The sequence below is a fragment of the Panicum virgatum genome, chromosome 6K (genome assembly GCF_016808335.1).
Source record: "Panicum virgatum strain AP13 chromosome 6K, P.virgatum_v5, whole genome shotgun sequence".
NCBI lineage: Eukaryota > Viridiplantae > Streptophyta > Magnoliopsida > Poales > Poaceae > Panicum > Panicum virgatum.
Genome location: NC_053141.1, coordinates 32,356,766 through 32,380,913, shown reverse-complemented (window position 1 = coordinate 32,380,913; position 24,148 = coordinate 32,356,766). Strand labels below are relative to the sequence as shown.

At 44.6% G+C, this 24,148-nt stretch overlaps 1 protein-coding gene and 2 long non-coding RNA genes across 16 annotated transcripts; 2 read left to right on the top strand and 1 right to left on the bottom strand.

Moving 5' to 3' along the window:
* The first annotated feature begins 41 nt into the window (after positions 1 to 41).
* LOC120712224 lies at positions 42 to 9,245 on the top strand. 10 transcript variants are annotated; one of them, XR_005690791.1, is made up of 7 exons: positions 42 to 794; positions 901 to 979; positions 1,453 to 1,531; positions 1,661 to 3,351; positions 4,105 to 5,563; positions 8,133 to 8,219; positions 8,539 to 9,245. It is a non-coding gene; the product is annotated as an uncharacterized LOC120712224 (long non-coding RNA). The 10 variants fall into 10 exon arrangements; XR_005690787.1 differs by having other exon boundaries at positions 1,453 to 2,808; positions 3,129 to 3,351; XR_005690785.1 differs by adding an exon at positions 8,406 to 8,475 and having other exon boundaries at positions 43 to 794; positions 1,453 to 3,351; positions 8,938 to 9,245.
* A 905-nt stretch (positions 9,246 to 10,150) lies between these two features.
* On the bottom strand, positions 10,151 to 12,561 carry LOC120712223. Its single transcript, XR_005690781.1, has 4 exons — positions 12,082 to 12,561; positions 11,625 to 11,887; positions 10,737 to 11,426; positions 10,151 to 10,648 (listed from the first exon to the last, which is right to left on the bottom strand). It is a non-coding gene; the product is annotated as an uncharacterized LOC120712223 (long non-coding RNA).
* Positions 12,562 to 16,934: 4,373 nt separating this feature from the next.
* LOC120712222 (double-stranded RNA-binding protein 4-like) lies at positions 16,935 to 24,056 on the top strand. Of its 5 annotated transcripts, XR_005690780.1 has the most exons (7): positions 16,935 to 17,081; positions 19,424 to 19,686; positions 20,866 to 21,076; positions 21,172 to 21,306; positions 21,409 to 21,620; positions 21,950 to 22,003; positions 23,394 to 24,056. XR_005690780.1 is itself a non-coding variant. In XM_039997968.1 (6 exons), the coding sequence occupies exons 1-5, from the start codon at positions 16,988 to 16,990 to the stop codon at positions 21,597 to 21,599; spliced, it is 894 nt and encodes a 297-aa protein (XP_039853902.1). In that variant the 5' UTR covers positions 16,935 to 16,987; the 3' UTR covers positions 21,600 to 21,620; positions 23,394 to 24,056. The 5 variants fall into 5 exon arrangements, 4 of the variants coding, with proteins under 4 accessions (XP_039853902.1, XP_039853901.1, XP_039853903.1 ...); XM_039997968.1 differs by lacking the exon at positions 21,950 to 22,003; XM_039997967.1 differs by having other exon boundaries at positions 21,819 to 24,053.
* Positions 24,057 to 24,148: the final 92 nt, after the last annotated feature.

Here is a 24,148-nt window from a genome sequence, read left to right as displayed (position 1 = left end):
CTTCTCCCGCGGCGCCTGAGAAAAAATATCATACTTCCCATCTTTTCCCTTCTCTACCAATTCACCACGGGTCGGACCTCCTCCTGGCTCCCGCTCGACGACGCTGAACGCGCAGACGAGCGACCAGTGGCGCGGCGGCACGAGTGCGGGTGCGTCGCGTGGACCGCTAGCAAGCGTGGCGCCGTTGGAAGCCAACGGTGGCGCGCAGCCACGAATGGTGGCCGTCGGAAGCGCAGAGCACGCCGGCGAGCTCGGGAATGGGCGTCTGCGTGGCCGAGTCCACGCCCTTGCAACCAACAAGTCCAGGCTTGTTGAGACCTAAACCAATGCAAATCTGCTGGCCTCCGCTGCCTTCCTTGGTCCTGCAGCCATGGGGCCTCCCCTGCCTTCCTTCGTGCCCCGCGGCCGAGCCTGCTCCTACAGTCCTACTACACCGGCTCCCCGCATCCCGCTCCCTGCTCCTTCGACTCTCGACCATTGGGGGCTACCAGATCCAGATCCAGCGGCACGGGCGCACGGCCAGGCAGCTTGGTGCGGCAGCCCCATGACGGTGATGGGGCTTGGAGACCATGAGCAGTGAGCACGGCAGCCGAGGGCGTACGACACGGGGATCGGGCAACGAGCAAGCAGCCAATCCATTCCCGTGCTAGATGCATCTCCCGTTCTAGATACAAGGGTCTCCCTCCCTGGCTGGCAGCAACGCGACACTGCCCTCCCTCTCAGTCTCAGGCCTCCGGTGATAAGGCAGCAGCTACTGCAGGTCCATCTATCGTCCTCCCTATTATCTACCGAACGTAAATCTTCTGTGCCCTCGCACTATTTTCTTGCTGGTGAATGCAAATCTCATGATATCCTTTGGTAATTAGGGTTATCTCTCATATTTCTTTCTCAAATGTCCAGGGAAGCCCTTTCTCGTGGATCTCACTATTTTCTTACTTGATGTACATACTCCAACACTTCACCCTGCTCAATCCATCAGGTATAGATTTAGTATGAAGTTTGATGACCTGTTACATTTGTGCAGCAATTACCTCTGATTATACTTTTAGTTAAATTCTCGCAGCATGAGTAGATCATTTTTGTCTGAAAGATGCACACTGCTACATTTACACTCTTGTGAACTATTTGATTCGAATTGAAAAATAAAACCTACAAGTAATTTCATTCAGGTAGTTAAATAGGTGGTATGCAAGTGCAGTGTTCTCATTTTTTTGATACGTACTGATTTGCTTGCTCTGGTTGTTGGTCAAGCCATATGACAATTGGGCCCTTTATTTTCATCAGGTAGTTAAATTATTTCCTTTGAATATATACAAATATACATATGTACACTGTGCAATTTCTATTAGAACAACTGTTTGGGCCCTTCATTTTCATCTGTAATTTTTTTTCCAAATATATACTTGCATTATGACGCTTTACCTATGCCTTCCAATTTTCTTTTCTGCAAAGCTATTGGGATAGATTGGCTGTTTCAGTGAGAGCTTATCGGAGGTGTTGATCCTTTGTCAAGCAAAGTTTAACCTACCTGGTAACCCACTACCTCTGTTCCATTTTCATTTCTTCTGTGGTTTGCAATGCAGCTTTTATGGTACAACAATTCCTTTATTTAACTATATGCATATGTATATACATGTTTTTACGCAAAAACACAATGTAGGTAGTATAACTTTGTATATGGACATATACCCGTATACATAGTTGTGTATAGGAGCTGAAGGTATATATGTTCAACTTTGAAAGGTCATCTCTCAGGTTAGTCATCCTAAGTGAAGCAATGCTTGGAAGAGTTAGTTCCAAAGCATTGTAAATTCATGTTATGCAGTATGCTAGTGATTCACTTTAAACATGATATGTATCTGTTTCAAGCTAGCTTTTGTATTTTTCTGAAAAAATATACTTCATTTCTGCAACATAATTATTTCAATAGAAAAAGTTAACACGGGATGATGGTATTAGAGATTTGAAAAAAGTGGTTTGTCAACCATATTATCATAGTATCTATTTTTTCGCTGTCATTCCTGAACCTCATTGCTAGAAGGACCAAAACAAAAGGGTTAGGGTTTTTTTAATAGTTATAAGTTTTATAATTTCGTTGTTGCCTCATTGAAGTATTTGGATTACGAACTTAAGTCACTTTTTCGAAATGTTGTTGGGATTGTCAGGCATATGGTTCAATCTATACCACTGCTGCAATTAATATTCCTGCAGCCATAAGATTCTTAAGTTAGCAATACAAAAGCGCCAGATAAATTCCTTATCCTTTGTTCCTCTCATTATTTGGAATTAAGGCTTTACTTCTTCACATTTGGTCCGAGGTGCCTAATCAATGCCTTATTTCGAAACATCATAACTGCCCTGCCTTAGTTACAGGGAAGAGAATTACACATAAAAACTTCAGATATGCATTATGTTCTATTTGTATCAGCAATACAAGTGGGATTAAGTGGAGTTACATATGCAAGACAATTTTTCTATGCAATAATGTTCTAGGTAAAAAGATGGACCTTTTTAAATTAGGGAGCACAACATGGACCTTGACTGGTGAGTTTCCAACTGAATATCATTGAATGAAGACCTTTTTAACAGTCCAATTGAACTATACATAACTGAGTGCCCCTAATGGAGAAACCATGCTTTCGATTTAGCACCAGGTAATTTCTCTACATGTTCAATGTTTTGGTAAAAATGATTGACAGGGAAGAAATTCCTTTGAGAGATGTATGTACATGTTGTTGAATTAAAAGACAAGATATTTTCAGGCTGAGCAATTCTACTGCAGGCTCTAATTGGCCGAAGAAAATTTAGGTGCGGAAGAGAACCTCCAGCTCGATTTACACAGTGATTATAATATAATTGGTTCAACAGTAGAAAACATCATTGCCATCTATTACTATAGGTTTAGCTTGGCCAATTTAAAAAAGAGATGAGGTGAGTTCATGGTAATTGAAGCTGAATGTCAATATAGGATCCTAAACCCCCATACTTTTTTTTTGAGATACTCTTTGCTACTTTCTGCATGCTACATCATTGCCTAGCACCTATAATCCAACTCAATGTAATTTGGATGCCAGGTATACATGCTTTTTACAAGACTAAAACTATTTTAAATTCTTTCTTACATGCAGATCATATCGCTGCTTAATAGTTGATCCTTTTGCTATTGGCGGCACAGAACAACATGGAATTGGCAATTCAAACAACTCGCTAAAGCCAGCACAGCTAAGGAATTAAAGGGAAATGTAATTATCATGAAATTCAACCCGAATTCAATTTACTTTTCCTTCCATCTCCATTTCCTCTACTAATGCAATTGCAGGAAGCAACAGCCCCTGATCCAAGAACTACAAGGTACGAGCATCTATTGGAATTACCTCTGCAACTTCCTTTTACCAATGCAATTCAGGATCTGGAACTCTCTTCTATTTCAGCATCTCTCGCCAATTGGAAAATTTGTATGAACCCTACGCAAGTAGCTTGGTGTAACGGGCCTGTACTGAAAAACTTTTGATCTCAAACTGCAAAATACTATTCACGGAAGGAACTTAAAACAGCTAAGTCACAAGGGACTTCAACCTTTAGTTTTTAATTTTGAAATTACTGGCTCAAGATGGAAGTTTTTACCAATCCAGTGAATTCTATAGCGTCACAAGTAAATGAGCAGTCCTTACTTTGCATCTCATTTGAGTCATGCCTTGCTTGCTTTAGAGCTTCAGGTTGTAGCTTGGTGCATCTTAGAGGTGAATCATTTTATGTTTATTTAGGATGTTGGAGTTCAGCAAGAATAACAATACCTATTAAAATTCAGACGGCCCTTCATTATATACATGTTGTAACTTTTTCTTTCATGCTAACAAAGAATTTTGATTAACTCTTGCAGCTTTCTTCATCGTTTACAATTATCAACTTTTAGTCCCACAACTGAAAACTTCTTTACTTCGTACGAAATAAACTGTTAACATTTTGATAACATGGGGCCCCTCGAGAACCTCCTGGGAGGCATTTATGCCTACGGCATGAAAAAAAATCTATAATTCTTGCTATTCATTCAATGGTTACAGTTTTGATCTGCTCTATAAACCTTTTTTTTTACTTCATCTGCAGGTTCTGAGAAGCCATCAACTTGATGTGAGCCATCAATCTATGTCTGGAATGAAGAAAATAGCTACGTTCTGTTTAGGGATTTTGCAGAAGCTAGATTATGGATTGGTTGCGTGCCAGGCATTTTTCTTGCTCTAACCCATGAGCTTGCACGGCAAATTGAGAAGGTCATGTGCATTGTGGTTTGTTCTCCCCAGCTCTGTTCTTTCCAAAATTGCCTTTTTTTCAGGTCCAACCCGTTTTCATGCTACAATCAGAGCACATTTTCTTCCAATATGGCTGCAGCAGTATGCTTGAATCTGTGACAAACACCTGCTATCTCCAAATCTAGAACCTGAATACATCGGTGCTCCAAACTCTACATATAACATGCTATTCTCGAGCTCGCCAAGTCACTAACCCTTACTATTGTTTCTCTTATACGGCTTTCCATGCACAGGGGTAACAAAATTTCCTTTCTTGTTGTGCTCTTTTTTCTTCAGATAGGGGATACCCTTCTTACAAGCCACACGACCAGGCTTGTAGCAAGGGTGCCACTGGTGATGATTGGTTGCAGTACTGTAGCAGGTATCAGCAAACGGCTCAAGGGCAATAACAGTAAGCCATGTGTCTTCTGTTACATCCTTCGATCAGGATTACAACTTCCTACCGACGTGGAAAAAAATGTGTATTTAGATTCCTATTAGAAAACTAAACAAAACCTCTGTATGTGTTCCTACCTACCTCTGTATGTGTTCCTACCTCAATGCCCGGTATAAAAACTACATTACAACTATCAATAAAATATATACGTGCTCGTTCTTCATAATTATGTGTTCCTACCTTAATTTTTACTGAAGCAGACAACAAAAGGATACCTTAATAGCTAGGCTTAAAAAATTCAGGCGCGGCAAGGCGCGCGTAAAGTACTCGTGAATAATTATAGCGACGGAACGACGCATTGATTGTGCGCGTGCGTTCACACTGGCAAACTAGTAAAGTGGACAGAACCGCGCCGCCTAGAGCGGGCCCACCGCGCCCTCCTCAAGCGCCAGCGCCCCGCCTGCCGCCTGCGTGCGCCGCCGCCGCCGCCGCTCCCGAGGACAGACCGCCGCATCCCCCGAGGACTCCCGCGCCCGTCCGACTGTGAACCCTCCGCGCCACGCCGCCAGAGCTCCGCCCTTGTGCATCGCCTCTGCCGCGGCTCAGTGACCCCTCCCCGCGCACGGATGCGGCGTCCGTCGCAGGCGGCATGGTGGACGGAGATGCCTAGGCAGAGCCCGCGGCCGGGGAAGACGGTGGCCTGCATGGCGGCGAGCGACGCCAGCACGCCATCGCTGGGTCCGTAGTGACGCATTTCTCCCCGCCGAGGACGCCAGCGCCGCTGCCCTGCCCCACCGCGCCCCGCAACGCCGACCCCGGCGCTGTGCAGGAGCTCTTCACCATGTCGCCCACCAAGTGCTCGACAGATTTCGTGAGCCAGGTATTTTAGGCACTGAAGCATGTTTGTCTTTAGTGTATGTGTATGTGTATGTGTGGGGCACTGAAGCGCGGCCAATCCGCTGGTGGACCCATGGCTTGTGTTCTGCTAGCTTAAATAAGGGTGCATACACATAACTAAGGCCGTTGCTTTTCCTTCCTATGGAATGTTACTTTGCTTAATTTGTCCAGGTTATCAAAGTTGATCCACTTTCAACGGCTACACTACTAGAAAACGAACCTTCGGTCCAGACCAAAAGTACCAGCTGCAGCTGCAACCGGTACTGATGCAATACTTTTGGCCTGCACCGATAATCTGAGATGTCTAAAGAGAGCTATTGGCATCGGATGATGGCACGACCCGGTACCTATGATTAAGAATTGGCACCGGCTCGTGATATCAACCGGGACCAATGAAAGCGACACCTTTTAGTCCCGAGTGATAGCATCCACCGCCACTAGAAGGTTAGTTTTAGCACCGGTGCAAACGATCACCCGGTATCAAAAGCCGGCCTCTCGCTTCTCGATATTTCCAAGTCCCTGACGACTCCTCACTCTTATCTCTCTACCCCTCTCGTTTCTCCACCTCTCATCTCTCTCTGCCTTATCCTCTCTCGCTGAACAAGCCAGGCGTGGATAGGATTCCGAGCGGCGGGGCGCCACTGCCGCGGAGCGCGAGGAGCAGCCGGGCGTGCGGGCAGCTAGCCGCTGCCTCTGCCAGGTGCTGCCGTGGTGCGTCGGCCGCCGCCGCCGCCGCAGCAGAGCGTGCGGGCTCCGCTTGCCGCCATGCAGAAGATCCTGGAGTTCGGCACCGCCGGTTAGGTCCCCAGCTTCATATCGGAAGCTATCCAGGCAAGCTATGTATGCACTCACGCGGCCGTTGTTCTTGCTTGCTTTCCTCTTCGTGGCAAAATTAATTGGTTTAATTTGTGACTGCAGCTCCGCGTGGGAGACGGCCATGGGAGCTAGCCCCCGTGGGGCGAGCAGCTCTACCCAGCGGCGAGCGGGTCCACCCGGCGGCGAGCAACGACGAGCGGCTCCGCGTGGCTGGCGAGGAGCTCCGCGGCGGGTGAGCCGCTCCACGCGGCCGGCGAGGAGCTCCGTGGCGGGCGAGCGACTCCCGGCCGGCGAGGGTCTCCGCGGCGGCGAGCAGCTCCAACAGCGTCGAGCAGCTCCGCGTCGAGCCGTGAAGTGTGGGCAGCCGCCGAGGAGTCCCAGTGGGCGAGCGAGAAGCCGCCGCCGTGGGTGATTTTTTTTCTTTTTTTCTTACTTTTCTGAAATAGAGATGCATGTGGAATTGTATGGATTGTATCTATCTTGTGATCGATTCTTTGAATGATTTGCGAAATCTATGGATTGTATCCTCTATATTTTGTGGTTCATTCTTCGAATGATTGGTGGGGGGTGCGAGGGGAACGGGAGACGGGGAGAGGATGCGAGGGAACGGGAGAGGACACGATGGAACGGGCGTGGTGGCCTTTGGTACCGGTTGCTATTTCCAACCGGTACCAAAGAAGAGCTTGGGCACCGGTTGAAAAACCCGGTGTCTTAGACCGACACCTTTAGTCCCGGTTTCGGGGTACCGGTTCGAAATCCGGTACCTAAGGCCCTTTGGAACCGGTGCCAATGGCTCTTTTTCTAGTAGTGCTACTGGCCATGCTGTTGCAATTCTTAGTGATGTCAAAGCTACTATGAATCATATGAGTTACATTTGAATGTGTACATATTGTGATCCTAGGAATCAGATGAGTTCCATTTTAGTCACTAAATTAGTGTGGATGTAGGCTTTTTGTGGCTAGCCTCTTGCTTTCATGTGCCTTGTCCACTTATCCACTTATTATTCAACAGCACAAGCAGTAGAGCAGCTGCATTATTCTCTGCACAATTCTCTGCACAATAATTCTTACAGTTAAATGTAACCACATGTGTCTCTCGTCCTTCTAACATTCCAAGTAACCTGGACTATATGGCAGAGCTATAATCTATTGTGTAAGTATAAGATCCCTTAAACTAATTTATGGATGACGATTATATGACAGAGCTATATTCTCGAGCTTACTGTTTTTAAACATTTATGGATTTAGCCATTACAGAGTGAATATGTCTTCCTGTAGAACGTGCTACTCCAGTCATGTTCTATTGAGTTCATTGTCCTTGCAGCAAAATGTACTGTAACTGGCAAAATATTTGAAAAACTGCCAGTCTTGGTAAAGATAAAGATCAACCAATTTCAGGTCTGTGTAACTTGTCTAGGTACCATGTAGGCAGCCTTGCAAACTGGTAGCCATGGCTTGTGTTCTGCTAGAATATTACTTTGCTAATTTTGTCTTGGTGATCCAAATTAAATTAGCTTGTTCCATTAGACACAGCATCTCTCTGCATCTTACGCAGTGCCATTTATTATTAGGTTCATTCTCGGATGCTAATTGCATGCTACTCTTTTTTAAGCCTGTTGCAACAGGCATGTCCATTCAAGTACCTTTCTGAATGCTTGTCAGTTGGTAATTTGATGGCGCTCCGAGTTGCATGATTTTTTTTGCTTCTTATGTTCTTTTTTTTACTGAACTTTGCAGGGCATAACACCTGCAGTTTTGCATCGCCAAGCAGGTCTGCGTGATTCTCATCCCCTTTCCTCCTCTTGCCAGCTGCTTGCTTAGTAGGTAACAGATTTTATTTTTTTTTTCTCTATCCTTGTGATGCTTTTTTTTTAATTTATGGTGGTTCATCGTACATTTTTTTGTGTGTGTGTGTGATGTAACTGTTGCTTGTGAACCGAGTTAGCATCGCTTTTCAAACTCTAAATATGATACGATAGTTATATGCTATAATGTTGTTCACTCTATCAGGTTTTACAGTACACTCCAAAGGAAAAGCCAGGTGCATAGATAATTCATGACATTCTGGAAATCATTCTAGGTACTGAAATTCTTGCAGTTACAATGTGCATAAATGTTGGCCAGTTGTGTTGTGGCTATCTAGAGATATCTTAGAATGAGATCATTTCCTTTGGACGATGTTGTGGGCCAGTTTGGTGGAGTGATCTTATTTTTCTTTACTTTGGTGGAGTGAAATTATCCATCTTATGGTCTGGGCATGCTTCCAAAGTAAAATTTTGACGATGGGGCTGTACATCAGGCAAGTCTTCCCATTCTTTAATGGCATTAGCTCATGAATAACATTTTTTTCAACAAATACAGTAAGGCATTAGTGGATCCAAGAGTGCAATACTATATTTATTTCATGAGCTCGTCAGAACTGCAATACTATAGCTGATACGGGTTTGAACTTATCTTATCAAGGTTTCTTTGTGTTACTATTTTTATCTTGTGTTATTTGGGGAATTTGGAATCAGCAAATTTAATCCTATGCCCCCTGCAGGGAAATCAGATCTGCAGTGCGAGTGATTTTCTGAAATGGTCTACCTGTACCATGCCTCTACATAGGCCGGGTAATCCAGAATGATGGCAGCAAGTAGTGAATTACGAGGATCCTAATCATATGTAGTTTAGTCTCTTGTAAAATGTCAGAGGCTTCTCGTTGCTTCTTTGACAATCTGTTGTTATATGTGTCTTCTGTAAATACATCTTTCTAGTATCTTGTACTCTGGTTGTGTCATTTACATATAAGTACTATGGTGCTGTTTTTTCTATGGATTAATGGTGCTTTATGGTTCATGGTATTTGATATGTACTTGTTATTATTCTGTATAAAACAATGGCATAACCGATCTGCATTGGACTGTACTAGGCTATTTCAACATCCCAGCTGTAGCTGTTCCACGTTTCTTTCAATTTGCAAAATAACGATTCTTGCATAGGTTGGTGCGATAAATAGTGTGCTTCATATTCCTCCATTTCATGGTAGAATGTATTGGAATTTCTAAGCGGCAGTTATAAAGTATCTTAAGTTTCCATACATCTATTTAATCTAATATATGGTTATCATAATGTCAGAATTAAATGCTACTCAATGCTACAATACGTTCTTTGGTTTGCTTCAAATACTGATGCAACAGACTACATGACTTCGATCAGTTTCTTTGTTTTCCATCCTTTGGGGTTCTCCTCATCTGTCGATGTATTTGGATTTGTGTCACTCATCTTCTTCTGTCTTTTTCCATCCTTTGACAGCTCCTTGAGGTACGACTTAATCCCTGTGTTTTGGGGTCTCCCTCCACCTGTTGGTCTTGCTGGGAAAGATGTAGGTATCTCCTGGTCGTTGAAATCAGTGATGGGCACCACACGGGGAAAAGGAAATGAGGCTGCAATTTATGATGGAACCACATGATTTAAGGGCTTTATCTTACGCACTAGTTACTTCTACTATGATGAGCTAATTATAGTAGTCCCAAAAAAGCTTAAGTGTTTTCAGAGCAATAAACGACAACTTGAACATTTCCCCCCACTGTAAGGTTTAGTTAATTATTGTATTAAGATTGAAGATTTCCAATCTTAAAATTCCGATGATGTACATTCCGATGGTATTTTTTAATTGTTAACTTAAATGCACAAAGTACATTTATGAGTAGCACGTTCAACGGTTAATCTAAACAATTCAGTATATACTGCTGAATGAAAAAAAAGTACCAATATAGCACCAAAGAAATTATATTGTAATAGGTTCATTGCAGAGTCAAAAGACTAGATGAGGGAGTCCTCAATACATTATTTAAGCCTTTCTGAATATCATAATCCGAATAGGTCTCGTATACGCTTAGTCTTCTTATTCGGCGGATTTTCCTCCGCATGCCGGTCTTGTATTGAAGGATCCATTGTAAACCTATCATCCTTCTTCCTCTTCTCGATTGATTTTGCCCACCTCTCCCGGTGTTTATAAAGGCGTTTCAAGAATCTACTTTTGGTCAGGTTGTGCCTTTGATTAGCTTGGCCCAGCAATCCTCGAATTTCTCCTTGTTCGTCTCATTTGTTATCAGATCACTGAACTGAACTCTGCCTTGAATTTCTTGTTTTTCGAATATACTTTCCCTAGCTTCTTCTTCTTTGCACTTTTGAAAACATGCCATCTGCACCATCGATGCATTGTGTTAGGCAGCACCGCCCTTATACCTTTGCCATGGCTGCACATTGATCTGCATTAGTTAGTTAAGAAAAATTAGCTGAGCATACTAGATATTGAAATTAGTGACATTTCTGATCCACACAGCGAAAAAGAAATACCTATGAGCATTGTCCGTGGGGCAGAATGACCATCACTTCTACAAAATTTGTGAATGCCCACTAACATTCTTCTGTGGTCTCGCTGGTCAGCATTACACCCCCAAAAATTATGGACTGAAAATGGTTGTTAATACCCACAAAGAAACCAAAAGGCAAGCTGCATAGGTTGGTTTTGTAAGTTGTGTCGAATGTTATAGCATCGCCAAAGTGCTCATAGTCCACCTTGTTCTTCCCTGTACACCAAAACATGGAGCGTATGGTTCCCTCACCATCTAGCTTAAACCTAACTAACATGTGAGGATCACTTCGTTTCATCTCATCGAGTAGTTTAAGTGTTTTGCCAATATCATCTTGCAAATTTTCTCTTGATAATTTTGCACGCAATGCTCTGATTGTTTCCTTCCTGATGTGCTGAGCAGGGTTAGCATTTGATACCTTTAGGATGCTACATGCCCTTCCAATGCTTACATTGTTCTCCCTCAATTTCTGAACGAAATGCTTTGGGGTTGCATCAATGGTGTTGTGTGAATTCCACTGTTTGTTTTTTCCCGGGAAACCTTCCGACAGCTTGTGGTTGTGGACATCACAGATTCTGCTAATGTACCAAGCATGATCACTGGTCCGTAGCAGTCTTATCATTGTCTTGCATCATGTCCTTATTGATGCAGCATTTGACTGTCTGTCAAATCCCTGAAGTTAAATTTTTTACAGAAAAGAAAAAGAAGATGTCAGTATTGTAGTAGTATAGAACAGTTCACTGCTTTTGTGTTTTATATCACCTAATATAAAGTTGTAAATGTGCGACGTTGGCTGGATAATAGACATTTGAACGTAATAGTAGTTAAACATTGCTTAAACACATGCAGGAAATTGGAAAAACTAACATACCTCGCATGAACAGACAATGTCTTGCCTTGTTGCGTATCCTTTGATGTTCTTGTTACTTCTACCATACCTAATACCAAATCCAACTTCCCATTAATATAGGTTGTAGAATTCTCTTGCTTCTTCACAACTGTTGAAGATTGTGCCTTCATCTGGATAGAAAATTGTACCACCAGGGCTTTTTGCAACCACGCTTCAGTGCTAATAAAACAGCCCTCTCCTCATTAGGAGCTATACGAGCACTTGGCCCATCCCTAGCTGATTTCCTGCAGCGTTTCCATGACGTTGAATCATAGATGCACTACAAAAATGAATCTAAAACCCCTTAAAGAACCTACTGCACTAAATTAGCAGTATAATTGATATTCAGATGTAATCTAATTTTGCTATCAATTTATTATGAACAAATTTGGCCAAAAGTTACACTAAACCAAAAACAGGAAGGGAAGTTCAGACTAACCGTCTCCCATGCCGCGGTTCTCCGACGAGCTGGTTGTTTATTGTTTCTCCAGCGATGACAGAACCACCCCGTGCTCGGCCAGAGATACTGCCCGCGGCGTATGTAGCTCGATTTCGGAGTCGTCCAACAAACGGAGAGGAATAGAGGATCACATGCCCGATTGGCTGCCCCAGGCGAGGAATCTGCAGCGCCCCCGTCAGGATCTGGCTGCAGTGACACCGCTAACCTGGGAATAATTTCTGCATTCCCATCCAATTGATTGAAAGCCGCCGGAGGCGAAAAATGCAACCTCCGGCTCGAATCCACCGGAGCTTCCACGGCAGCCAGTTCTTCGGTTGTGATTCGAGCTTGCATATCTTGATGCACTCGCAAATGGAGATGGTCCTCTTCCTCGCGGGGAAGAAATGGTGATGGGGAAAAATGCGTTGTCGTCTACTGGGGAGGCTAGTAGAAGCAACCTCCAACCCAGTTCACACGGTTGCGTTTGACTTTCGCGTCACTGCGTCTACTGTTCCCGAACCTGATTAAATGTTAATCCAATCGTTGCTAACATTCTTGCACGAATCTCCAACCGTAGATCTCAGCCGTCAGTTGCTATGGGTAGCTGCGCCATAGGATAGCAGATCATTTACGGGCGGAGGACGCTGGCGCCTGGCGGCATCGACGAGATTCACATGCTCGTCGGTGCGGGACATGTCGCAGGTGCACGATGCCATTTAGAGCCGGATGGGCTTTGACGGATGACGATCGAGTCGATGATGGCAATTCAAAGTTTGGGTTTTGATTTCCTTTTTCCTCTTCAATTGCTCTCAGATTTCCGCCTCTCTTGTTTCTGGCCACCGATCCATCGGTGATTTAGTAGTAAATCAATAGAATCAAGAGCTAGAGATGAAGCAAGGGATGTGTGGTGACTGATGTGTAGCAGTACGAGTAGCTCAACAAGACACGAAAATTCATTGGTTGAATAATCTGGTTGCTAATTGGGCGGTTGGGTGCTCACCGGCTCCAGCTAAAATCGGTTGGAGCCTAATGATTCTTTTTGTTGGATACTTTCTTTTCTTGAGAGGCGGATGGCGAGCCAGGGGAGTTCACTGTCGGGGAGCTCGCGCCACCTGGGGAGTTCGCCGCCAGGAGGTCGCGTCGCCGGGGGAGCTCGCGCGGTCACATGCGCCGCCGTCCCGGAGCTCCCGCCACGCGCCCACGCCCTCGGCTGCCGCCACCCGAGAAGGCTGCCGCCGCCGCGGATGGCGTGCTGCCGGTCGGAAATGCGTAGAGCAGGTGCAGGAACGGCTTCTGCGCGGAGCACCCCAGCATAGTGGTCATCGGGCGTGGCCGCGTGGGAGGCATGGATCAGCGCAGTCGAGGTCGTGTGTTCGATGTGTGAATATCTAATCCCTAGCATTACTTTACTTTCTTGGTCCTATAATTCAATATTTTTTGAATTTGAACCATTGTGACATTCGATCGATGTCTGTTCTTCTCAGTGTTTTCCTGTTTGGCTCAAGTATTGTGTCTAGCATCAAGTTCATAATGGGCGATGAGACGATGACCCCCTTCAAGCAGGTAGCTCGGCTGATAGAGCACCTACTACCATAGTCACAAGTTTTCCATCGACGCCGCAAGGTATTAAAGATTCCGATTCTTTTTGTCCCACACTCCCACAGTCACAAGTTTTCCACAGTCACAAATGGTTGGAAGCACTTATCTAACTTCTCTGATTTTTTTTTTCATTTCCCTTTTTGTTTCTTGGTTTCTTTCTTTGCTACCAGACACTTTGCTTTGGTTTTAATATATCAGTAGCGGACTCCCCTCCTGTTTCATAGAAGAAAACAAATGCAACTAAATCTTGCATCATTATCTTGAAGTGCACTTAGGAACCGAGTTTAAACTTGGATTCATAATATGATCGGAGAAACAATATGGCAATACGTCGATCTGTGTTGATTGAATAAATATAGAATCTAGAATATGTATTGAAAAATATACTACGTGCGTGCTGCACGTACATTTTACTAGTATAGAGAAATTTTCTAAAATTTGGATGGTAGTAGATAATTTGGAATTATTATAATAAAGTTTTTGGATCCAAATCTTACAATTCTACAAGTTTGGAGAAATGCCATTACAATTCGGGTATCATAAAACATGCCATTACAATTGTTGATCTCTCTAGTCTATGCCGTTTTCTACTCGAGCCCACTATCAGGAACGGATACGTACCGAGCAAGCGACGGCGTTAACCATCACCCGTTATCTTCAGCCACGACGCCTCTTTTATATGCCGCTCTCTTCTCCCTCTCCGTCTTCCACCCGCGTCCAAGACTAGCGCCGCCATCGCCGGAGAGCCCACCCCCGCCCCTGCCGGAGGTGATGGCCTATATGACCTTCGAAATCTGTTATGCACTTTGTATAAATGGTTTTGTCATATTTTAACCTCACATTGCATAATATTTCTGTTACAACTCATGCAACCACACAGTTTCAATTTCATTGCAGTTTTTTGAAAACAAAGCAACCATACATTCATTTCATTGCAATTTTTTGGAAACATACAACACACTCACAATTTTCCTCACCTCAACAATCCAGCTGCAACCACGCCAATCAAAACACTTGCAAAGCCTACAAAAGCATGCGCTAAAGCAGATGAATCAACCATGATCTGCATGTTTTTCTTCTCGACTTCAGTCTTCAAAGCCGGCATTGCCTGAGCAGGTTGCTCCAGTCTCCAAATCTCATCTACAACGTTGTCCAATTTTTCTTTCATCAATTGTAATTCTTTCTTCAAATTGGTGCAACAATTACAACCTACTTCCTTGACTGCCTGCACCCGGCGATCATTTGCTTCAAGGGCCATAATCTCCAACTTAGAGCGGATGAAAGGGGTAGGTAGTGTCATCGCTCTACAATCGAAACAAGAGGCTCAAATAAGACAAAGATCAACACAGTGAGCATAACAATGTTAAAATCTAAACCTTGATATTATACGGACACTTGAGGAACTAGATGATGAAGACATCCTCCATTATTAACTGCTAGCAAAGACGCAATAAGGGGCTAAGTGGCCCAGTTATAGTCGGGCGTCGCCCATGCAAGCCTTGAATAATGTCATCTTGCTTAGTTTGGGAGGAGGAAGCCATCTTAAAAGAAATAGCCACTTTTCCCTTATTTTTGACTAGTCTTTTAGAGAGATTGAGCTTTTCTCAGAGTGGATGTGGCTAAAAACTGTTGGAATCCGGGCAACTTTAATTTATTGGCCCTGGGGCAACCCCACCGGGCCGGATTCATCATTGACTCAACAAGGGGCCAAGTGGCTCAATTGTAGTCGGGCGTCAACTGTGTGAGCCTTACCCTTCCCCAAGTGGGTGTGCTCTTGTAGGGGCGGGCGCGCGGGGCTCCTGCAGGGTGGGCGTTCTAGCGATGACAATGCTAGGGTTGGGCGCGGGTGGGGAACGAAGAGGGAGAATAGAGTGACGGGTATGAGAGGTGTCGGGTGGGGGATGGCAATGCTAGGGTAGGGCGCAAGTGGGGAATAGAGAGGGAGAAAAGAGCGGCGGATAAGATAGGCGAGCGATGGCGACGCTAGGGTTGGGCGCGGGTAAGGAACAGAGAAAAGAGCGGCGGGTAAGAGGGGCGCCGGAGCTTAAGAGAATGGGTGATGTTTAACGCTGTCGCTTGCTCGGCCCGCATACGTACTTGATGGTGGGTTCGAGCAGCTGAAATATGTAGAAAAGAGCATAAAACAGGAAGATCAACAATTATAATGTCATATTTTGTAATAACGGAATTGTAATGCCACATTTATAAAAATTGAAGAATTATAATAGCTTAGATAAAAAGAACTTTTATAATAACACACGGGTTAAAGAGATCCGTTCCGAGTGCTGCTGGTCGTGCTGGGAGAGCTACTCCGTATAGAAAGGGGAAAATTTGCTAGGGGACACCATTGAAGGGTGACTTTTGCTCTGGGCCACTAAAAACCATTTTTGCTCATAGACACTGAAATTGAATGCCCATTTGCCACATGACACCGCCGTGGACCTCCGTTCCTCTCCATCGTTATCTTCTCCTCCCCAGCCTTATCTTCACGCAGAGCCGAGCTACTGAGCTGCTGCCGCCGGGCCTTCGCACCCGAGCTCGCCGGACCTCCGCCGCCCAGCTCCGCGCCCGAGCCGACGGGCGTGAGCACCGCAGGCCTCCGCGCCAGAGCCGCTATCGCCGGGCCTCTGCCGCCGGGCTCCGCGCCTGAGCCGCTGTCGCGGGGCCTCCGCCGCCCGAGCTCGCCGAGCTGCTGCCGCCGGGCCTCCGCCTGGTGAAGACGTTCGCCACGCGGTCGGAGTCGGTGCTGGGAGGCTATCGCCGCGACCTCGAGGACCTCGGCTCCGGCCTCCGCCTCGAGACAGCCGCGCTCCGGGCCGCCGCCGCGCGCGCCGCCGAGGCGCTCCCTGGCGCGCTCGAGGCCGGCGCGTCAGCCGCATCCGACAGGCTCGACTCCGTCGGCCAGTCCCCATCTCCGCCGGCCGCTGCCCCATCTCCGCCCGCCACCGACGAGTGCCCAGCCGCGGCGGCCGCACCTGACCGCGGAGCCCCCGCGCCCCGCCCGCACTGCTGGCAATAGGAGGAGGATGGAGGCGTGGCGGTAGGCGGAAGGAGGCGCGGCGGCGTCAGGGAAGGGCGGCGGCGGCAGCAGGAAGGGGCGGCGGGCTCCTCCTCCTTACCGCCGGCAGCAGTCGCACTCGCGGGTATTGCGAGCAGGAGGAAGAGGATGGAGGCGCGGCGGCAGTGAGGCGAGGGAGACGGAGGGCAACGGCGATGTGTTGCGGCAAATGCCCATACAATCTTAGTGTATTTGGGTAAAGACCATATTTTTTAGTGGCTCAGAGCAATCCACGCCAACGCCACCGACATGGCGGCTACCGCGACCGCCACCGCCACCGAGATGGAGGCCACCGCGACCGTCCCCACCGAGGCCGCCGCCGTCCCGTCTCCAGCCATCCTGGGTGAGCGCCCTCCCCCTCTTCGCACTCTCCCTCCCGTTGTCCGTTCTTCGTTCGCGATGGTTTGGGGAGGCCGGAGGCGTGTTTGCCTCGCGAGGTAGGAGGACGTTTGGTCGAGCACCTGGCCCGGGGTGTCCTCGCTCCTGAGCGTAGATCACACCTCTCGCGAGGCAGGTTATGGGCTTGAGCGAGGATCTTGCAGGTACTGGATCGAGGCCTGGCGGGTATGCTGAGTTGCTGACGGAAGAGCACGAGGTGAGCCGAGTGTGCGTTGGGGATTTTTTTTTGGGTGGGGGCCTGGGGCGGGGGGGGGGGGGGGGGGGAGAGCAATTTGTGAGGTCATTACAGGGTTCTTCCCCCTTGAGAGGTGTTGTGTGGGATATGAAGGAATGCTTGGGATGTTTGTCAGCGTAGTCGATTTCGATTGGTATTGTGAGAGCTCTGGATTCAATGGATCTTGTGAGCTTTTGGGGAGCTCATGCTACGATTAGGATCTAGTGCCGGTCTATGTGGATTGCACAGCATTTCTGTTGATTCCTTTTGCGCATGATTTGATTCCTCGTGTTTCTCTTCCTTTGTTAGCTCCGTGGCGGTCTGTGAGTCATCTAGTGAATTCGGCGCTTGTTTCTTTGCTGTTACCTATCGTTGTGGTAAATGTTTTATGGAGTTAGGTATGTGCATTTCCATGAGTAGGTTTGTGTGATTTTGCTTACGTTTTGTTAGGGTTGGTTCATTTTGGGTTGTAACAAGTTATTTTAGTGTATTCTCCTTTTACTGGTAAATAGGTGTCTATGTTCTGAATTCTTAGTACTGTGAATCTTTTATGGAATGCTGATTTCTGCAACGGCAGGTTAATATTGTATGTTAGCGTGGGTGGTGACATAATTTAACAGTACTTGTCCTTCATCAAGTATTAGTCCTTAGACTGGTTTGGGGTAAGACTGGCAAATGGTCATTGGCCTGGGTTCCCTGTAGCTGTGCAGAAGGCCCCGTTTCCCTTCACTGACATGCACTGCGCCACTGCCTGATTGTGTGATACTGTCTCATCATCGTTGTTTAACTGTATCCATCCTGAGTGCAATTGTATTTTTAACCCTATGGAGTCAAACTTGAGTTGAAGTCCTGCTTTGTGTAATTCCGCTTAAGTCTAGGTCTATTTTTTAATTTTCAAATACTTCTAACATTTTCAGTGGCCATAGTTTTACTGATGGCATGCATCAGATTTGATGGTCATAGGTTGATGTGAAGTTGGTGTGCATGAAGGTGGGCCATCTCAAACAGCATGTCCTGAACGGGATTAAGGTGTTAGAAGGTAGAGATAGTCATTGGTTGAGATGAGGGAACTGAAGGGGCCGGGACATAAGAAACAGTGTGAGAGATGTTTCTTTTGAATAAAATTTGCATACACTGCCCAATTTTAGAGTATAGCAAGCCTCCTATGAGATGTTCTTCATCTCTTCACTTTTCTAAATTTATCTCAAACTACCATTTATCAATTTTATTTTTACTGGATACAATCACTAACTCTACCTCAATCTGTCTGGACCCTTCTAAACTATTGCATAAGCTACTGTCCTTGTCCAAGCCACGGACATCTTCCTCGCCTGTCTGTGTTACCTATATTCCAGGCACTCTGTAAGAATCTGACTTGGGCTCTGGTATCTGATTCAGCTCATAAATATCATTTAGAATCCAAGTTAGCAAAAATATTAGAACTCAGGTGTCTGGGTAGCACTGACTGCCTGTTGTTGCTGCTCACCTGCTTGATAACCAATTAGACATCTGACAGCATTTTGTTGCTCCTATCAGCTCACCTACTGCACCTACTGCTGCCATTGTATTGCTGCAATGGGCTAGGGCCCAAGCCTACAACATGCAGTGCCAGAGTGTGATCCTTTTTTCTTGTGAATTCAAAAATGGCAGAGAAGACTAGGTCGAATGGATGCATGCATGGTTTATGATTTTCTTGAGAACTTTTCTGTTATGCTTCATTGTCCTTCGTTTTACAGTTTACATTTCAATTTCTTTGCAGTGTTGTCAAAAATGAAAAGAGGTTTTGGGTCAAACACTTAGCCGCTAATAATTTACACAGATTTATTCAACTTATATGATTGCTTTTGCGTTTTTTTTTGTATGGTTGACTAACCCAGTATCATTTTGCATAAATCTGATCTTGTCTATGGCTGAACAAATAAATTATAAGAATTGTCTTGCTTTTAGTTTATATAGATTGATCTGAAATATCTCAATCTGCCTGTATAATTTCTGTTGGTAAACTTGTCCTGAAGAATGAAATTATCTAACTGTTCTTGTATTTTATGGATTGATGGTTTTGTGTTGCACAGAGAAATATATGCATAAAAACCGCTTGCAAGAGTTTTGTGTGCAAACATATAAGAAGATGCCAGTCTACAAGGTTGAGTTTGAGGGTGAATATCATCAACCTAAGTATAAATGCACAGTGGAAGTGGGAGGTAAGCAGTTTTCATCAACTGGTAGTTTCAGTCGCAAGAAGGAAGCAGAGCAGGATGCTGCAAGAGTGGCTTATGAGATCTTGGCAGCAATTGGAGAGGGTGATGTTAAAGAGGTGTATGGGCTTATTGATCAGGTATAACTTTTGAAGCTGCTCCCTGTGGTGATAGTTAAATTTCTGATGTAACTACACTTTTGCTCTGTTTCCTCTCATTGCATTGATTCATGGGGTTAATGTAATAGCTGGATGACTTGTGGGTATCAGAAATGACAGCATCAATGATTGTGGAGTTTCTGATATACCTAACTTATCTGAAGAAACAGTTGACAAGTTTCCTCATTGCTTCCTTGTGGCTTAACACTTATGCGCATACTTCTCTGCTTATCCTTTTCTTTTTCCTAAACAAACACGAAAGCTGTTCCGGGTACTAAGTTGGGGTAACGGTGCCACTGAAACGAAAACCAACAAAAGATGCACATAACTGCACTAGTGCTCCTAAAGTCAACACACCTGAGAACTCAAAGCTTGGCATCCTTGGCTATCTCACACAGCACTACCCACATCGGTGGCTGTGCGTATCCAAATTCGCCGCCCCACTAAAATTAAGGAATTTGCTTATCCATAGTCCATACTGAACGTATTATTGTAAGATAGTAACCTCAGGTTACTTCTTTTCCTGTTTGATTTTGGAACTCTCATTTTCCTTTTGTTGTATATTAATGTGCTCACAAACAGAATTTCTTGTAAGCTGGAGCTGGCCTGTGATCAGCTGTCTAAGATTGCATATTTTGTCAGTACACTGTGTTCAAGTCCTATAATAGGCGCTGGCACCATATTTAGAAGTGTGCATGCACTCAGGTCATTTTTCAGTGGGGAAGCATGTGCCCATGCTCTGTGGTTGCTTGGAGATGCCTCCAATAAGTTTCTAGGTTGTGTACTGGACGCACATGTGTGTTTTTGTGTGGCCTGTGGTGCAGGTGTGGTGCTATGTTTTTAAAGCGGTAAGGCGAGGCGAGGCGATCCACCACCGCCTTATTGCCTAGGCGACGCCTAGGCGGGCTAAGGCGGGCTAAGGCGAGACCTTAAGCAAGGCGAGCCGCCACCGCCTTGTCGCCTAGGCGATGCCTTGAAAACAGAGGTGTGGTGTTTGGGGTGTGTTGCCTCGTACCTCTCTCTCTCTCTCAGAGAAAAAAGAAAAGAAAATATCTCTTTTATGATATATGCTCGATATGTTAGTGGGGGTTGCAATCTATATATTTATAATTTTCAATCCTTGTAGATCTAATGTATACATGCTCTTTTTTTTCTGTTTAGGATGCGGTGTTCTGCAAATCAATTCTCTATGAATTTGCTGTCAAGACAAAAACCACTCGTCCCACTTACTCTATAGTTCGTCTCGAAAAGCCCTTCACCATGTTTGTTGCTTCTGTGGTGTTTAATGGGAATATCTATAACGGTGAATCTGCATCCAACAAGAAGGACGCGGAGCAGAATGCAGCTCGTGCTGCGATCAAGTCAATCTTAGGTGTCTTATGTTCCCTTTGATCATGATTAAAAATCAAGTGCCAATGAATCTTTTGCCTTGTCATCATCTAGCTAATAGTTCAATTGGTGTTGCAGCTACAGATAACTCTTGTATGATTGGAATTATTAGGTCAAAGAAGCATCTCATCACTGCCATCAAATCTTCTAGAAGCATCCCAACTACTTTTACTCCTATAGAGTTTACACGCCCTGTTGCATATGCAGCATATGGTACAACTCCATTTGTATATGCTAGATATGCCTTTTCTAATGTTAGAGCATGACTACAGCCTTCTCAAGCGAAGTGCTAAATGTTGTTTTACCTCTCTGCAGGTGAACTAGATCCTGTAACACCTATGTCACTAGATGAATCTCCGTCATTAGGTGTTCAAGGACACAGCATTGTACCAGTAGTTGGGACATCCGCCAACCCATCTGCAAAAGCTGTAACTGGTTCAAAGAAGCGCAAGTGCAGAGTTGGAGGAGCAGAGGCCAACGAAACAATGGTTGCCAAGGAGCATTAACTTGTCACCCATCAACACAAGGTATTTTCATTTGACAATTTCTAGGTTATGTCATTACAGTAAAGCATCTAACTGGCGTTTTTTTCCTGTCAACTAAATCAAGGACGAAAATTACCAAAACTATTAGTATTACTGGAAGCTGCGTTATATTGCACCATGTACTATCCAGTGAATTATGCTAAGTTTGCATTCATCCACCACTTGTGCTAAATTTTGTAGGGTTCAGCTTTGTAGAAAATACTAAGAGCATATGGTTTATAATTTGGCCTTTGTTTTGTCTGGAACTTTTCTTGATTTGGCTCGATGTTTGAAATTATTTGCTGATGCCTGACAGTTGCACTTCCTTGCAGTTTACTCAAATTGTTATTTCCAGTTGCATGCCATTGTAATGTTTTGTGTTGATGGTAAGCAAAAGGGGAAGGGGACTTCTTTCCTCTAATATGCATTGTAATGCTTACATTTTAAGTTATAAGTACATAATGCAATCTGGCTTTTTCCATTTTAAATGTAGTATTATGTGGATCGAAGTTGTACACTTACTCGATCAAACAGTAGCAGTTTGAGAAAACATCCGCAATAGTTTTTGACATTATTATTGCGCCCCCTGAAAGCTGGAAGAAAACATATTATTAGGACATCGTTATTGTAAGCAATGTATATTGCGGGGAATGATTGGATTGATTGATAGAGGTGCCCAATGGGTTACATATATAGGCAGGGAACCCTAGATGGTTTATAGAAACACCACCATGAGGGGACCCTGCCGCCATCTACCAAACACAGGAGGGGGCGGCGCCCCCAGCCAGGGAGGCTGGGCGCCGGCCACCCAAGGCCCAACAGGGCCTGCTAATCATAACCCTAATTGCCTTGCTAACAGTTATGTTTACCTAGGTATGATAAATCAGTAATATTGCTATGCTAGTAATTTTTGATAAAGACACTATCCTTCTGTTATGTCCTTTTCTGTAACAGTTCAGGCTGAAAATGACTGTACAATAATGGCAATTTGTCAATGGTCCATGTTATCTGGACAATTATGCACATGCTCCTAGAGATTGACTTCACTGTTTTCAAAAGTTAACTTTTCATCAACTGAACCTCACAAGAACCAAAGCCTTCTTATGGTGGTCTTAATTTTTTGCCCTGCCCATAAGTTCCGCTAAACAATGCATATGCAAGGTCTGTGAAAAATGATATAGCTGTTTTGTCATGCCTTTCGTGACTTAAGATGACAAGTGGGTTAGGAAATAGCTTTAGCAGTTTGAGAACATAATCAGTGTGTCCAATCTGCGGCAACCATGCAAGTCTTCAATACAAGGAACAAACTTCAAATATTTCTGAAGGTCTTTTATTGACAATTGATATAAGCATATTCCTTGCCAACTACTGTGGATTTCCAAAGTTACTTTGCAATCTAGTCAATAATCTTATTCTGTTGGAACTTTGAAAGAGTTAGATCTACTTGCTTGAAACATCCATGTATTCTTCTACTTCATTTTTGTTACCTGACTTGTTTGTTTTTGCTAATAATGCTGTACTGGTTGCTTGAGGCATATTTGCTATGTTGCTGATCTAATTATAAGTTTATAATAACTAGATGAAATATATTTTCTTATTTGTTGGTAAAGGCGTAAAACTGTGCTGGTTGTGGTAAGAAATATTAGCAATTAATCCTCAATTCCTCATGGCTGGTTCTGTTTAGTTTTTCTTGGTTCTGTCAAGAATGTTGCTCTCTTACAACATGCACTGAGTTTTAATCATTGAATCATTTGATAATCTTGTTTTCCCCTGCAGGTTCACCAAGGCCCACCTTGTTAATGGTGTGCTTAGAGTTGATGGAAGTAACTGGCTTGTTCACATGGTGCAGCATGGCATGTGCGTTTCTTCAGTAGGATATTTCAACTGATGTTGGATTGTTTCCTTCCTATCGCTCTATAGAGCTGCAGGGTTAGGGTTAATCATCTTTACCATTGCCAAACTAAACTTCGGCGATCCTCTTAGGACTTCTACAAGTTAACCAGTTAAACGTGGTGTCCAACTAATGTCAGCGTTGTCTATGTAAATATGTCCCGTGTCTGATCATCAGTGATCGTTTGTGCTGGGTCTGTACATGGTAACACAATGGGGTATTCTGGGGGCTTTCGGTCCTACTCCCGTGAACAGGTTTTGGCGATCAGTGATATGGGAGAAACCGCCTTGGTACCTTGTGCAGGATTTGTTGATCGGAAAACATAGCCTATTGCTGCAATTTTGAAACTTTTCGAGCTTGCCAAATCAACTATGTAGCGTGTGTTTGTTTGAGTTTGAAATTGTAATTGCAGAAGCAATTCGCGTCTAGGGTTTTCGGGTGTGCTTTGATTTTACAGCAGCATAAGAAATTGTATTTGTTTGTATTCTGTTAGGGCAGGCATGCAGGATCAGAATCGAAACACCTAGAAGCTACAGATTTTTGAGCAACTCTCAGTGCTCATATATGCCCTACTTATGTATATCTCATTTTTAACCAAATATTTGCTAAGTCTGGAACAAACAGTAAATATTCGAGCATA